General features: G+C 31.4%; 2 protein-coding genes across 2 annotated transcripts; one reads left to right on the forward strand and one right to left on the reverse strand.

Moving 5' to 3' along the window:
- The first annotated feature begins 8,070 nt into the window (after positions 1–8,070).
- LOC111312269 (uncharacterized) lies at positions 8,071–10,519 on the forward strand. Its single transcript, XM_022912388.2, has one exon. It carries the CDS (start codon positions 8,176–8,178, stop codon positions 10,294–10,296), a length of 2,121 nt encoding a protein of 706 aa, XP_022768123.2. The 5' UTR covers positions 8,071–8,175; the 3' UTR covers positions 10,297–10,519.
- Positions 10,520–12,452: 1,933 nt separating this feature from the next.
- LOC111311226 (cyclin-A1-1-like) lies at positions 12,453–16,736 on the reverse strand. Its single transcript, XM_022910601.2, has 11 exons — positions 16,454–16,736; positions 15,499–15,883; positions 15,294–15,430; positions 14,815–14,907; positions 14,511–14,644; positions 14,316–14,391; positions 14,128–14,204; positions 13,624–13,657; positions 13,131–13,280; positions 12,923–13,057; positions 12,453–12,767 (listed from the first exon to the last, which is right to left on the reverse strand). The coding sequence occupies exons 1-11, from the start codon at positions 16,643–16,645 to the stop codon at positions 12,705–12,707; spliced, it is 1,476 nt and encodes a 491-aa protein (XP_022766336.1). The 5' UTR covers positions 16,646–16,736; the 3' UTR covers positions 12,453–12,704.
- Between the last annotated feature and the right edge of the window lie 1,466 nt (positions 16,737–18,202).

Here is an 18,202-nt window from a genome sequence, read left to right on the forward strand (position 1 = left end):
AGTGTATTTGGCATGCAAAATTTGACCAGGAAGTAGAGAGAACATTGATGATTATGTTGATAACGATGATGATGGAAGATAAGGATAGATTTTCCATTCTCCTAACTCACTAGGATCGAAACATGACCAAAAGAGATGAAGCTAGCATTTAATTGATTGACGTCACTACAAGCACTACAAGTTTCCAGAAACTGAAACACTAATTTCTCCGAGCATCCATCCAATTGGATAAAACATGTACTATCCAAGTTGGTAAACATATAATCAGTTGATCACCACACTAACCCTTCTTATCCGCATCCACCGCCCCCCACCCCGTTTGTCTTTTACAACTTGTGGAGAATGTAGATCCTTCTGCTATCTTCTTCTTCTTCTTTTTTTTTTTTTATCAATAATCTTCAATGTGTCCATCATTTATCAAGATCATTCACTCTCAAATTTAACTCATTAGCTATAAACTTTACTTCTAGTTGAAAAGTTTTGATGACCTTTTATAGTAAGTGGGTTATGGTTTATGATTAAATAAAAAAGCTGATAATTCAATCCTAATATGAGACAAATAAAAAAGCTTAATTAATTAATTTGGATTTATTCTCATAGACTTTGCTCATATTATTGAGTCAATATGATATGATGATTGTGTAAACGTTGATCTGATAAGCTTTTTATGGGAGGTTGTTAGACTTTTACTATAAATATTTGCCTAAATCTCCTGTTCACTTCTAGCGCATGATAGCTATTCATTGAAAATCACCGCTACGGATAAAAGTAAAAAGCAAGACTTGATTGGTTAAAATTTTAATCTACTTTCGTTTTTGATAATGTCCGTCCAAATAGACATGTCAATTAGCTTATCCTATTATGGTTTTCTTATTATCACATATGAAATCGCGAAATTTTGCTGACGAGAGCTCCCAAAAGAAGATCGGAAAGAAGTTTGAAACAAGTCTGGTTTATAGCTGGCATGATATGGTATACTGAGTGGGCTAAACTTGGCAGAGCAAAATAGAATATCGCCCTTTTCCCCTGCCATTTTGGGTAGGATGGATTTAAAAGTAAACTGGGAACCTGTTTTTTCTTTTTATTTTTCTGTCATCCTAACGTGGCTTGAAAGGTAGAGTCGATAGCTTGATCCATCTAAAGGAAGTTCAAAACAAACACAACTCGATTTGTCTGTCTTAACCCTTAACCATCCACAATCATAAAACTACTGTCCAGGATTCAATTTACAAGCATATAAACAACCTACTTAGGTAGCATTGGATCCAAATCTGTGCAAAATTGGTGAGTTAATTACAGCAAAACATCAGTACAAATCCATGCATCTATATTTCAGCTAAATTACATTTTAATGAGATATGTCAAGACTTGAGAAAGTTTGGCATGTATAGTTCTTACCGCATCAGCAACAGGTCAATGATCTGTAACAGCACACATCACATATCCTCCAACAATGGGCAAAGACTATTTGATTTTTCCCTTTTCCAAAGAATTTTGCCCCTCTAAAGGAGCCTTTCAAGGGTAAATCAGTATGTTTTGAATTATATTCATATATCAAGAATCATATTACTTTTAAGAGATAAAGAACAAAAGAAAAAAAAGGGGAATTTAGTCAATATACCAAATTATGGGAGTCATGGCTAGTTACGGTTGTCCCCCAACCAACACATAAACATAACCTTTAGGCACATACTGCAGATCCAAGAGAAATGACAAAGTCAGCAGGAAGAAACAACAGCGAAAACAAAATTAAGGACGATTGGTTCAAGCAAACACTGTACCACCCAAAGCCCTATGACAAACCCAAATCCAAGTTGATTCGAATCAAGGAGGCTCAGATGTCAACATTATGGAGTCCACCAGGCTTCTTCATGCTCACATTTATTATACCATGTTGGTTCCTACCCCATAATGTTGTTCAAAAACTCCGGCCCATCAAAATGCTGGAAAACTCAAGAATTATGAAGAGACCAAAAGGGAACGCACTGTTAGTGAGATGTGTATGATGGCCGTTCAGTTATGAAATTTTCATTTTGTGCAACGTCATTCACAGGGTGAGCCGTGATGAACCTGCATAGTATTAGAGGAAAACATATTAGAAGAATAAGAGCCTTTAGCATAATTGCTTCAAGTTGGTTTTCTTTAGCAGTTTGCATTAAGCTATTGTCTTGAAGATACTAGGTACTTCCTCTACAGGGATAAAACAAAAATGTGCTGGAATTTCAGTTGCACTCTTGCATTCAGAATTAACTAAAACTACACCCAAAATCAGCCTTAAAGTGACAATAACTATTGGAAAAAGAAGCAGAACCAAAAGCAGAGTCAGTCTGAATGCGGCCACCGCAGAACTTTGAGGTTTCCGTAACCATACGTTACATCCAACATATATTGAGAAGAGTGATTCTTCTACCTGAACCAAGTCTCCAGCTTTTGCAACAATTCTCTTAATGAAAACAGCAACCTACCCAAATCCAGGCTCCTGTAGCACAAGAAGAAGATAAGAATACTTCAGTATAAGATACACTATTGGGTGCAAACAATAAGCTAGGCAACTCTAGAATGTGAAGAAGAGCCCTGATTATTGAAAAATTCTACTAAAGATGTAACACCAAACGAACAAGAATTTCGTATGCAATTGTAACAATAGCAGACAGATAATTAATGATTCATTGACTCAGGAGAATACACAACAGTTTTGAATGACTTAACAGAACATAGATAAATTGTTCACAGAATAAATGTACCATGTTTTGAGAATGTGAATTAATCAGGGAAGTAACGACAAATTAAAAGAAAAAACATGTTGATTGCCATATCTGGAGAAATTCCTTGCCATGGTAATTAACTTTTTCTCACTGTCTAATTTAGGTAATTTTTTTCTATTTTCAATCAAAAATCATCAAAGTAACTTTTTTATAGATGGTTTTCAAAAAGTTACGTGTAGATTTTTAACTATCATTTTTTATGCTAATTAAATTCAAAATTTGTGACAATCACAAAGTAAAAAAATCCAATATTTAAATATATCCATTTGAACTAACTTTTATGGGAATGGAGCCTTCTCACCCACTCTCACAAATTGGGCCCCAAATGTCATAACGCTCAAATACCTAAAACTTAATTATACACTACGCAAGCCCATATACCACATAATCCCTTCTTTACCCATTTTAAACGAAACATTAAAATATTATGAAAAAATATAATTTAAAATTTTAATATAAATAATATAATTTAAAAAAAATAAAAAATAAATTTTATATTTAATATATCAATGCAAGTTATAATATAATAATTTTTATTATATATTTTATACAAAACAAACAAAATATAAATACCAGCATTACCAGTAGTCTCCTCCCTCGTCAATTAAAAATTTCCAAAGATTTTGTTTTCTAGTAACTAAATACCCAAAATTTTTTAAGCTGCCAAATCAAACAGTAAGATCCCATCAATATCATCTCAACTCCATCGGACTTTGGTGCGAATAAAAATTGCCTACCACCTACTGCTATTGACAAAAGGCCTCAAGAGGACCACAAATAATATAATCACGAATCCAATTCTTCATTATGCTCTCACGTCCCACAACATGGAGAGAAGTGGGATCCACCAATCGTCACACCACGTCATCCCTCACAACATAAAGTAATTGATCATGGGTGAATTATAAAATGAAGTAATTTAACATATATATTTATAATTTGGTTTCATAATCAGAAATAATAAAAAATAATTATAACTAAGAAAGAGCTTTTATTTTCTTTTTTTTTTCACCAAAACTTCTAATTAAATTTTCAAAAATACTTTTAACACTATTTTTATTCATTACACCCCCACACTTTAAATTTAATATTTCATAAACAATCTAACACCTTATCACCCCCTCTTCACACCCCTCTTCATTCTTTTTTCCCTTAAACCTATTTCTCTAAAAAATAAACTTAAAATCCAACTTAGATTTAAAGAAATTCAAAGAAAATTAAGTTATAAAGCTTGTAATTAAAGGTAATTCATTCATTTTTATTCAAAAAAATTTTAGGTGAAATCGATGTTATGATTCATAGCTTCCGAAAATGTATTTCCTAAAGTTTTTCTAAGTTTTTGGAAGTGTATTTTCAAAAAATTAGAACTTCCAAAAATGCATTTTTCAAAATTTTTAAAAACTTTTTCATCCTTATATGCTTTACAATTTCAACTGCATAAAATAATTCATGTATACCTCTCATCACACGACCATAACATTACTTGTCAATACCAACCTAATTTACTCGTTCTGCCTCTATAAATATCATTTTGAATACATTCCTAGATATTAAGCCTCACAACTATTTAAATGGTGAAAGCTTATAATTATACTTGATAATTATAAGACCTTTCTCAAATGAAACATTTATTTTTATATGTTGTAACTTAATAAGGGTGTTCAATATACTCCATGATTATTAAAAATCTCTTTAAGATGATCCAAAGTACCTTTTCAATTTCTCATATACATTTTTGATCCTGAACGAATTAATAAAGATACATTAGAATGAATGTTTTGTTATGAATTATTCAAATTTAAATGACCTTAATAAAAAAAATAAAATCATACCTAATTTATTGTAATATTTTCAAAGTACATTATTTTATCCATCCAAACAATAACAAATATGTCTTTATATTTTGTTAATCAATGCTTTTTCACATACTTAATTACACCTAGATGAGTCTAGTAATTAATTTCAATGAACTTGATGCCGTTCATACTCATCATGGGTAGAAAAGAACACAATGACACTCAAACCTAACATGAATGCCTCCTACTTTTCTTTTCATTAAAAAAATTTCTTACAATTCGTAAATACATTTTTTAAGATATGTAATCTGCACAAAAGAATTGTTCTACTGAGAAACATAATATGTATTGCATTCATTAATGCAAAATCTTTGTTAGTAACAATAACATAGGAAATGTAATAGAAAGCATAAAATTTTTTAACATAAACAATGCCCAATTATAGTTGTCATAACGCTCAACATCCATGTACATAAATGTAATAGAAAATGTCATCTCAATGAAAGTCACTAATAATCTCAAATAAATAAAGATGATATCTATTTGTTTTATAAGTGCAATCCATAATCAAGAAACTAAGAAAAATATGTAACAAATATATACTAGTATGATGAGCCAAGAACAAGCCTCCCACACAATCGTTGAAGTATTTACAATTTTGTAACAAATATATACTACACCATTCATGTATTTACAATCGGATAACTTTTTTTTAAGTTATTCAGCTTTCTCAACATATATGTATATTTTATGTTCAGTATATATGATTTTTATATTGCTTAAAATTTTTTCATCATGTTATTTTAAGGTCAATAGTTTTTTTTTTTTTTTTGGTTTGACCATACTGTTTGAAATATCAATTACTATTGCCTTTTTTTTGTTAGATAATCGATCTACAAATGAATGTCTCTCTAACTATTTTGTTAGTAAATGATTGTGAAATCCACAGGCTATTTTCACACTCCACTCATCATCATTTGCCAATTTAAACCTATATAGCTAAAATGGGCAATCACAATTCTTCATTTCCATTCTCTTACGTTGCATTTCTTCTACATTTGTCTTATTTTTTTGCTATATGTATTTTTTATTACATTCACATGTCAATCTGATTCTAGGTTTTTTACCTGGACCTTCCAAATAAAAGTTTTTAATAACAACCATAAAATTAATATCTTTTTCAACTTGTCAATGTTTTCTTACTACAAAACATTGGTATAACAATTTGAATTATCACATTTTGCATCTATATAAATTAACATTAAAAACACATTCTTTATGCCTCTCAAAGTTAACTTCAAGGACATAATCTTACCTCTTCAATAATAAATAAAGAACTATAATCATATATGGTATCCAAATTCTTTAGTGATTTATTTCACTCTATCAATGTAATTCCCACATTGTTCTGCATGCTAATAAAAATTAAAAAATTATTATTGATCTATTTTCAAAAAATTATTTTTACTAAATTTTACAAGTTTTCGAATATGCATTTTCATAACTTTATACTTCTTTTTGAAAATGAATTTCTAGTACATTGTATGCGTTTTTGAAATTTTATATTTGAAACTTTTCTATTATTTTTGAAAATTACTTAACAATATTGGATAATTATATTTGATAACATAAAGATCTTTTCAGAAATTCATTTTCAAAATCATAAAGAGATTTTCAATCATTCATATCAAATTACATAAATATTTTTGAAAATAAATTTTCGAATACTACACTTATGTTCTAAAAATGTATTTCTAAAATGTATGAATTTAGGTTTAACACCAACTTACTCGATTGTCTTGTTCGAATTTTCATTACTTCATATGGTTTTCTCGAGTTCACTTTTAGTTTTGACAATGTACAAGTTATTACACTTACTTTTACAGATTTTGAGTAGGTTTTTGATTTGGTATGGATGGTTGCAGTAAGAAGAAAGAAAAAAAAGAATAGAATAGAAGATGGTAAAGAAAGGTTTAGGGAAGACAAAAAGATAGTTCACTAATTGATATTTAAGTAATTTAATTTAAGAGCAAATTTGTAATATAATTGGTGGGGCGTACAAGCAATTGTTGAGGTGTCAATAGAATCATTTTTTTTTTTCAAAATTATTTTTGAGTGAGATTACTTAATTACCCTTTTCAAAGTAACATTTCCTATTTTTAAGCCTGATTTGAAAATCTAAAAACTTTTACAAATTTTTAAATTTGTAAATCCATAAGTTTTTAGAAGTCTCTAAATTTGCAAATCCAAAAAGATTTGCAAATCTCAAAACATTTAAAAATCTCTCAATTTCCATATCCAAAACTTTTAATAGTTTTTATCTCTGATAATTAAAATTAAGAAGAAATTCAAAAACCCATATATTGTAATTAAGTGCTCTTTCTATTAAAATTATAATTTTTGTCTATCAATTTGTAAATGAGTTTAGAATTATTTGAAACAAATTATGTTTTTTCTTGTAATATTGTAAAAATTTTTCAAGATATGAGATTTTAATCCTCAACTGAATTTTTGGGTTTTGTTGGAATCCCAAAAAAATTAAATAAATATTTCTTTGTTAAATTAAGATGATATTGATTAAATTGATTTTGTTGAAAACTTTAAGCGTAACTTTTTAAAAAAAAATTTATAGGATAAGTTATATAATTTATTGAATTTTCATATCCTATAAGTTATAAAATTTGCCAAATATGCATATTGGAAAACTTTTAAGACTTGAATGTAAAAGGTAAATAAATATTTCAATTAGAGATAATTTTGAAAAAAAAAAGGTGTAAAACGCAAAATTGTAGGTGCAATTAGAAACTTGGTGTGTAAAACTGATAAAAAAATATATATAATTACTTTTATAACTTCAATTCCAACTGTGTAAATTGTAATATCACATCCACATCATAAGTTAATAAAAAGCACATTATAAGCACATGTATATTAAAAAATATGTATATATGATAAAAAAAAAAAAGTAATTGCAACCCTTAAATATTAAGTCATATTTATTAGATAAGATGATGAATATAATAAAATAATAATCATTTTATATCATACTTGATTTATATTTAAAGAAAGTAATAAAATTATAAAAAGATTTAATAATTTTTTTGGTACAATATGATTCAATCATTTCAAAGTAAAATTAATTATTTTTAAATTATCTCAAAGTGAAAAAAATTATTTTTAACTCATAAAATTAAATTTATATGTTTTACTTGACCTTTAAAAATTAAATTAATAATTTAAATTATATAATTTTAAAAAAATATTTTTAACTAATAAATAAAATTATCATATCTTAATATTTACACATATTAAATATAAAATAAAATAATATTATTTAATATAATCATATTTATAATATTATTTTATTTTATTTTATCATAATATTATATACTAAACTTATCGAATCATAATATAATTGCAATTTTTTCTACATTAATTCATATATTGTCAGATTTTTAATTAATTATTTTTATCAAGGTACTAACAAAATATTTCTGTTAGAACATACCATTTTGTAATTCTCCCCGTACTCATCGCCTCACAAACCTCTCAAAATCTCGTCCAACTAAGTAAAGTTCCAGTAATAATCCAGTGTCTATCAGTGAAGCGAAACCATGAAACCCAAAGCACTCAACAGTTTCTCTCTTCATTTCTTCTTGGCCTTGCTATGTACAGCGGCGGAGCAGGAAGCCCCAAACAGCGGCAGCATAGTTTTTACTACGCTGGGCCGGCCAGATTATGCTTGGGACATCTTTACTCTTCCACCTTTGGACCCACCAAATCCTTCAAATGAACTTCAGATAACCGACGGTGAATCCGTCAATTTCAACGGCCACTTTCCGTCGTCCCCACCGTCCTCCATCCTCTCGCTCCTACACAATCGAACCCTCATTCAACCCCCGGGTCCAGGAGCTCCTCCGCCTCTCCAGCTCATCTACGTAACGGAACGCAACGGGATTTCAAATATTTACTACGATGCACTTTATTACGGTGCACAGCCGCGAAGTGCCAGATCGAGATCAGCCCTTGAAATTCCCGTACGAGTTCAAGCTCCTTTATTGGGTTTAGAAGAAAGCAAGAATCGGATTTCGATGAAAGATAGACCGAGTTTGAGTGGGGAGAATTTGATTTACGTGTCAACTCATGAGGACCCGGGTGAACCGAGAACCAGTTGGGCTGCTGTGTACTCATCTCATTTGGGAACTGGGTTGACTCGACGACTCACTCCTTATGGAATTGCCGATTTTAGTCCCGCCGTGTCTCCTTCTGGGGTTTGGACAGCTGTGGCTTCGTATGGGAGTAAAGGATGGGATGGGGAAGTGGAAGAACTGAGTACTGATATTTATGTTTTTTTGACTCGTGATGGGACTCACCGAGTCAAGGTTGTTGAACACGGTGGATGGCCGTGTTGGGTTGATGACTCGACTCTTTATTTCCACAGGAGAAGTGAAGACCAGTGGATAAGTGTTTATAGAGCGACTTTCCCTAAAGATAAACCGGTTTCTATTGAGTCAGTGACGATTCAGCGAGTCACACCACCGGGTCTGCACGCGTTCACCCCAGCTACTTCCCCAGGTAACCATAAGTTCATAGCAGTAGCTACGAGAAGGCCCAATTCCAGTTTTCGACACGTAGAGGTGTTTGACCTTGTTAAAAACGAGTTTATTGAGCTAACTCGACACGTTTCTCCTACAACTCACCACTTAAACCCGTTTATATCACCTGACTCAACCCGAGTTGGGTACCATAAGTGCAGGGGAGAAAGTAATATAGGAAAAACTTCCCAACTATTGCTTGAAAATATTAAAAGTCCAGTGCCAAATCTCTCTCTTTTCATTGTCGAAGGTTCATTCCCTTCGTTCTCATCCGCCGGTGACCGTATAGCCTACGTGGATTTCCCGGGTGTTTATGTAGTGAACCGGGATGGTTCGAACCTACGCCAGGTTTTCCCCTTGAATGCTTTTGCGACCGCTTGGGACCCGGTTCGAAAAGGAATAGTCTACACAAGTGCTGGACCGGAGTTTACAAGTGAGAGTACCGAGGTTGATATTGTATCCATCAGCGTTGATGATGCTGACCAATCAAATTTTAAAAAATTGACCATTGACGGAAAAAATAATGCATTTCCCTCACCATCACCCGATGGTAAATGGGTCGTGTTCAGGTCAGGTCGGACGGGTCACAAGAATTTGTATGTAATGGATGCGATCCAAGGGGAGATGGGTGGGCTTCAAAGATTAACGGATGGTCCTTGGACGGACACAATGTGTAATTGGTCGCCTGATGGTCAATGGATCGTGTTTGCTTCAGATCGGGATAACCCGGGATCGGGGAGTTTCGAGTTGTATTTGATTCACCCGAATGGTACTGGCTTACGGAGACTAGTCAAGAGCGGGTCAGCCGGGCGGGCTAACCACCCGTCATTTAGTCCGGATGGAAAGAGTATAGTGTTTACTACGGATTATGGAGGAATATCAGCTGAGCCAATCTCAAACCCACATCACTATCAACCTTATGGTGAGATATTCACAATTAAATTGGACGGTTCTGATTTGAAGAGACTGACCCACAATTCTTATGAAGATGGGACCCCTACGTGGGCCCCAATATACATCAATCCAGTTAATGTGGAGTGGCCAAAGAGGCCCCAATGTGCTTTTGAGGATTGCCATTGGCTCAATGAAATGCCTAAGGTGGAACCATCGGGGTTAGCCAAGCCTCAATGCGGTGCATGATACCAAGCTTTTCCTGCATATGTAAAAGAATAATTGTGTGCGTTGGATATTGTAAATTTGTATGGTGGAAATAGTACTGGGGCACCATAGGGACTTTTGTAATTCTTTGGTGCTTTTTTTTTTTTTTTGGTGTATTATATTTGTCTATACTATTTACGGAATCAACTTTTTTATCAAGAGAAAGAATCCATGAACAGATGATCTTGGATCTGGCACGAAGAAACTTTTGTAGCCCTGTCAATTTTAAACAGAAAAAAAAAAAGATACGATATAAAATTAATATAAAAAATATAAAAATAATATTATTTAAAATTTTAATAAAAAATATATAAATTTAATAAAAATTAAAAAAATATATATTACGTGTTTATAAATTTAATATAATAATTTTTTTATATGATATGAATATAATAAAAATATAAAAATTATTAAATTTATTTTTGTGCTATTCTTAGCCAGGAAAGGCAGAATTTGGGTGCAATTTCAAGAAGGAAATTTACGAAGAATGAATTTATTGAATTTTTGACGAGACGAACGGAGCTTATAATAGCAAACAAAGCAAGAAACAAGACATGCTAATGTATTATTATTTTAATATTTTCAAATATATTTTAAAATTAAATAAAAAATTTTATCACTAAAATAATAATACGGGTCAAAACGGGTATAAACCCCAAAATTTTCTCAAGGAATCGGCCCGTGAGCTTGGCAGACAATCCAGCACATGGATGACAGATACTTTAAAGCAACCTTGAATTTCATAGGGCGATTCATATATACAAGTATAGTATACCCTTTTGGATGAAAGAAGAAGGTTTTGCAATTTTCTTGGAGAAGATTACATGGAACTTTTAAATGAGGAAAAAAGGATCGCTTATAGGATATTTGTACTAAACAAAGCATGAAAACAAACTCTTGCCCTAAATTATGAATTATTATCTTAGTTACTTCATGAATGTCAACATTTTGAGAATGATTGATAATGCTTTGGCATGAGTTGCAAATTTATGAGAATGATGAATATATAATCCTTTGGTTTATTTATCAATTTACTATGGAATCGTACAATTTTCTTTTTTTCTTCCCAAAAATTGAGCTATATTCAAAAGTTTTCCTGTTTAACTATTAGTAGGTTACCTAGAAAATTATATGTTTTTAACGAAAAAGGAACTAGTAGTCAAATTTTCCCCAAGAATTTCTCATATCAATTAATAAAGTCTTTTTGGCTGCACATATTAAAAGCATTAAAATCTGTTCATGCCACATTAACAAAATTAACTATCAATGTTAATTCGAGATATTAATGTAATAACAAACTGAAAGTTTAGATAATTTATATTTTTACGTGTTATCTAATTAATTGAATATGCTTCCTCCGTTTGAATTATATTGATTTTTATAGAATTAAAAAAAATGTAATATTAAAATTAATTTTTTATAAAATTAAAGTTTTATAATTTTTAATATTAAAAAATAAAAAATATAAAAAAATAATTTTAAAATATAAAGATTAAGAATTTTAAATGTTCAAAAATGGAAAAAAAATATAATTTTAGAACATTCAAAAAAAAAAAAAAAGATTGGCAAAAAAATGGGAGAAAGAGAATATTAATTTTGGTGATTCAACGCTTCCTGCTATGTTCTAATATTATTAATTTTGGTGAATTTGCATTGTGTAATGACAGTAGTCTATAATTAGACTTGGTGCAACTATTTATTTTGGGATAATATCTAAATAAGTTAGGGAACTTCACTTGAAAATAAAAGAAGCACTTGATTTTTTATTACATAAAATTAATGTCATAAAACTTTATTTTATTGTAATTAAATTATTGACGTTATTATTTAATTTTAAAATACATTAAACATATTAAAATATTAATAAAAATCTATTAATGCAGTGGAAGAATGGATGCAAGAAAAAGGAATTTTTTGAGGTTAATGGAGGAAAGGAATCTCGACCAAGGGAAGAATTGGATGGCTCAACATGCCAAACAACCCTGCTGGTCCAAATATCTTTTTTTTTTTTTAAATCCAAATTCTAAAATGTAACTCTAAAGTTTATATTGCGTGTATTTCATTATATTTGTTTCGATATGAGAGATTTAGTTAGGAGGGGGAAGAAAATAAATAAATAAAATATACACAAATAAAAGGAAAATAAATACAATTAAAAAGGGGTAAACTAAAAAAAAAATTACATGGAGCAAAATTTGGCCACATGGACAACGAAATGAACACCACATTGATTACACCAAACTAAAATTAAGGTTTTTCACAATGGAGGATCCTAATTTGGGTATCTGATCTAAATGAAAGTGATACAGGGTGAACTCCTCAACTCATGACAGTTATGGAACAGTTAATCCAACAAAGTATTGGAACAGTTTCGTTGATATCGAATGCGATCAGTTGTGGAAGAATTCTGAAGGTATTGAAGGGGGGCAGTACTTCTTTGCAACACTTTTGTACTGATCAGACAAAACATAACCACAAAGTTTCAGATTGGACATTTCAGCTATGCAGCAAATAACATTTTAAAAAAGCTCCTAAAACTGTTTAATATTATTTGGTCATAGTAGTAACAATGAGCAATTTGGTGTAGCCAGTCAAACTTTTTGTTTACCTTGTGCTGATTGTATTTCTCCCTGATTGCAGGTAAAGTAGAATTGTTGTTGTTACAGCATAATCTATGAAGATCCTTAACACAGTCACACAGATCAGAGGGCTTGTAATGTATGTAATGTTGCAAGGTAGAATTCTGCACCATAATTAATGTATATCAGACTAGTAAATGTCAAGAAAAAGAGCAAGAAGAAGCTGTTTGCTCATACCCAAGGTCTCTTCGATGGAAGAAGAACGAATTTGGCCAGGAAAATCGCGGAAGCTGCAATAAGTGATGGAGCATAACAAAGCATACTGTACTCGAGTAGAGATAGTTCAGCGATGTAGTTGGCCATGCACTCTAATTGCATTGATGGAACCTAATTAGAAAAGCACACAATCACCGTAGGCAATCAAGGCGTTAGGATTGGAAAACCAATTATTAATCAATGGAAATGACCATGATTTTTTTTTCAATTGACTGCCACTTTAAACATGCTCACAGAACCATTAAACATGGTGTTATTATGTCTGTTTTTGCAGAGATATTACTTTTGGTGTAATCTATAACTTTCATAAAACCATAATCTGTAAATTTCATAAAAAAACACTTCATATTACGGGTTCAAACATTGTTTTTAAAAGTAGGTGATGTTATTTGCATATGACAGAGGAGAGACAGAGGAGCCAGAAAATGTAGCACTGAAAGTCAAAGGCAAATACCTCATTGATCCCTTGAGCAGCACGAACAAACCGTCTGAATGTCATAGCAATGATCACAAGTTATTACAAGAATGGTAAACATGAAATCAGGAAGTATGTTCACTAATGGGAGATGTTAACTGGTGCCTAGGGACACTGGTTGCAATGATATTTAATGAAAAAAAAAATGCATTTAATGCATTACTTTTCTTGAATTTAGTAAAAGTAGTGCATTAAATGTAATAAAACAAAAGAAACTTTTTTAAATTAAATTACAATGATATTTTATAGGCATCTGTTAGCCGAGGAGCATTTCACCTATAATTTTTTTTGTTACAATCATACAATTATCCAATCACAATAAAAAATTATGCACTAGTCCATCACTTCAAAGCGTGGACTCCATATAAAATTTTGATGGATTACATAGAATTATGAATTGTAATTGATTAATAGTAGTACAATGATTGTTGGTGATATGCTTCCGATTAACCAAACCCTTCACTAAGAATGAGCTACAATTACCTTAAGAAACATTTAGCTGTGGGGGCAGTCATTTCAAATTTCAAGTAATTCAAGACAGAAGATTCCATTTCTAGAACCTGTTAATAAGTAGAAAGATTAATGCCTTATTCACATTTGATAAAGTAGTATCTTAGCAAAGAAGCATCTAACAAATTTATAGTTCAAATTAAGGATAACAGAGGCCAAACCTCCTCCTTCAAATATGTATTATCAGTGATGTAGCAAAACTCCTCCACCTGAGGTGCGCAAACCTCCTCATATTTTCTGATAAATTAAACGCTCAAATGTTGACATTGTATCCGTGGAAAACTTAGATGAAAACTGAGATATGATATATATTCAAAGAAACAAAAGAAAGTAGGAGAAATGTTAGTATTTCTTACCCAGCAATCATCATGCAGGCAACACCAAGCAACTGTAGCCGTTGCCTATTCATCATATTCCCCGAAAGATACCGATCTATGTAGTTCACTGTCAAATATAATGTATCGGGTACAAGCCTATACTCTTCAGCCACCTGCAGTAAAAATTGAAAGTTTAGCCTTAACAAAAGAAAACACTATCATCCTAGAAATTTTAATGGAAGAAGGTACTGGCAGCAGAAACTATGCTAGCAGAAATAGTTGTTGAATCTTGTTTATTGGATTCTAAATAACCATACAACTTTATAAACTGACAGAAAATTACTTCTACAAGCCAATCAATTAGTATTGCACGCATGTTGGAATTTATGTCTTTCTGAATTCTCTCCATGAAGTCTGTGGAAGGTCTTTTCTTCACCTGAAAACCAAAAGAAACCATAAATTTTAGGAGCAAATTAAATAAGGTAAAAGGAGGCAAAGCCTGTAAAAGCACACAATATGAACCAGAGCTTTCCAATCCGATCAGGAAATAGTATCTTGCAGGACAGGTTTCTCTTTTGAATACTTCAATTTTAACATCCAATATCTTAAGAATCCCACTTGAGAATTTGCAAGACATTATACATATGTAATCTTGGGGTAACCTTTAATGTTTCTCAGTCAAAATAGTGTTTAACATGATGTATATATCTTTCAGTCTAAAAACTTTCCTATACATTTTCTGATTTGGCCTGGTAGAGCTCTGCCTGTTTGTTAACCAAATCTTCAAACACATAAATTCGAGGCAGTAAAAAGATGGGAAACCTCAGATGCACGTAGGTGCTTGTAAATATCACATGCAAATGTCGCACATAGCTGTGGATCCATGTAATTGTCATCGACATCAATTATCTTATCATCCATTTCCGTCTCTGCTATTGCATCTCTATTGCAGATATTTCCTGCAAGCTAATCAGTTAGAAACTAATTGAGTATATCAAGAAAAAGTTTAGAGCCAATGATACCGAACCTGTTGCTTCTACATGGTCCGAAATGTAGAGATTGCTGAACGTCTTTCGTTCAATGGAATCAATCGCTGTAACATCACGGTTGTCCATATATTCAACATCAGGGCTTTTGAAAGAATCACAAGTAGACATTGTCTCATCCATAGAAACCGATACACCATCTGATTTACTAGGAGAAAACTCCATACTACATGGTGGAGGAGGGATACCAGAGCTACTAGGAGGAGGGAACACCACTTCATTTCCTCTATGAAAAGATGTGACAACCTTCGGAGGCAAAACTGAAGAGGGTCTTACATTTGCAGAAGGGAAAACATGTCCTGAGAAACCTACATTACTAGCAGGCTGTGTCTTCCTTGCCTTGGGGACTTTGTTTGAACCTGGTACCTTCAAATTTGAAATTGAAAATAAAAAATCAGAACCTGAAGCACCCAAGAACACAAAAATCAAATATATAAAATATACATTAGTTTAGCTCCATAATCAATAAAACCACAGCTTTCTGCTTAAATGTAAACAGAAGCAGCTTCTAGGCACAGTTTTTAACTGGATTACCAATTTGCCTAAAATGCGAATTAAGAAATAAAAGGTTCCAAATTTGAAATTAGACCTTTAGCAACATTGAGTACAAATTTTCAAGTTTGATCTGATTTTTTACTTGGCTAAAACTTTCTCAACCGGAGTAACAAAAATAAAAAAAATAATGATAATCCAATTTTTTTCTGCTCATAATTCTTATTAATTTAAAAAAAATCCCGGAAAAAATTCAATGTTACCATCAAGTTCAAAGAACAATGTAAAATCCAACACTTCAAAAATTTCACCACTTTCTGTCTTCAATTTTCCTACATTTTCCGGAAAACAAGAATCCAGAAACAATGACCAAGAAAAAAGAAAAAGATACATAACAAAATTTCTTAAAAAATTAAATATGTAGAAAAAGAAGTTAAGACCCACCAAAGAAGAAACCGCAACCGAGCTTCTTGAGGTATTCTTTTGGTTAGTGATGTTAGTAAGAGGGACTCTCTTTTTAGCCAAAGAAGAGGCGACTTTTCCCACATTCTCAGACGATGATGCATGTCGTTTGGCTAAAGACGACGTCGTAGATGACGAAAACGACGATCGCCGAATACCATTTTGCTTCGACATTTTCCAGCTTTCTTTTTTGAAAGAAATTTTTGTTGGGGTTTTTATTTGTGAGGTTCTTTACTTCTTTCTTCTTCCTCTTCTCCTTGCGTGTAATTATTTTATATATTCTTAATGATCCTTTTTAGGCGGGGGTAATTGGGTGATTTGAAATGTCGAAAGATCCTGACCGTTGAATACATCGACAATTCGTTAGGAGCGCAATGTGGGGACTACTGTCTCTGTTCGAAGTTTTATTGAGCTGGGATTTTTCTTGTCACTGCCACCAATGAAAAGATGACACGTTTCCGTACAAGGTTGGGGTTTGGTCTTTTCATTGGTTTGGGTGGATTTGATTAGTTGGTTGTTGCGACAAAATCACGGCTAGGTGGTTTAGGTTTCAGGTTTTTTTGAATTCGAATTTCAAACGGTCACAAGATCTGTCTTCATTCAATACTAGAAAGGAAGTATTTCGAATTCTTACCAAATAATTGAGGCTTTCTATATACACTTAATCTTATGCCCATTATATTATATATGTAAAATTCAAATTCAAAATGGGACTTTGGTTTATGACGTTGCTCTATTGAAGTTATGGATTCTACAAATCATATTTATACTCCTGGGTTTAAAAATATTTGTGAAGATAATGTTTAAAATATTAAAGACAAAATTAAATTAATGGAGGCATGCGAATTCTTTCGCACATAACATAGCTAGAGTAACATGTTCTTTTGGACATCAAGTTATATGAGAAGGGTCTTTGCCTGACTGTATAACAAATGATGATGTTAATTTACTTTAATGGATGGTAAGACTTTTAATAAAAAAAAATTACATTTAAATTTCTTAGTTAAATAAAACAAAAAAGGAAAAATCTATGTTTATTTTCATAATTAAATGAAATCAAGATAAAATAGCAATTACTATTATAACAACATACTATAAAAATGTTACACCACTCCTCATTTGTTTCATTGACAATGAAATATATAAAATCTACAAGATTTTTTTTTCCTCATTAAAGATATTATTTGAAGACAATAAATATAAAATTTAATTCAATTGTTTCATACAATTATCATTAAAAAAATAACATTTAGTAAATGTATAATTCAAGTTTCGATATGTGCTACCTCTATTCCCATCTTCGAATTGCATCTTCCATTGTAAAAAAATTAATGCTATGATCATGGTTAGTCTTAAGTTTATGGTCTTCAAATACAACAATATCTTAGAGCCCTTTATACTATATATAAAAGTTTATATATTAAGTTTGGAATTCTAAGGTAGAATAGAGTTAGAGTAAAAAGGTCATTTCTCTTTTTTTTTTTTATGGTTCCTTTAGATGGGTGAAGTTTGATGCATGATTGATCCATAGGAATGCATACATGCAATGCACATTTATACACAGACACTTGTGATTTCTGTATTTATCATTTTAGAAATTCCATTTTGAAGTTATCGTGGAGTTGAAACTTTAAGTGATTGGTGATAAATGTTTTATAACCTTGAATCTGTTTAACAACAAACTTTTATCTAAAAAATGTCACTTTATCATTGAGGTTATCCTCCAAAACT

This window comes from Durio zibethinus, chromosome 1 (assembly GCF_047325235.1).
Source record: "Durio zibethinus cultivar Kanyao isolate XHJ-2024 chromosome 1, ASM4732523v1, whole genome shotgun sequence".
NCBI lineage: Eukaryota > Viridiplantae > Streptophyta > Magnoliopsida > Malvales > Malvaceae > Durio > Durio zibethinus.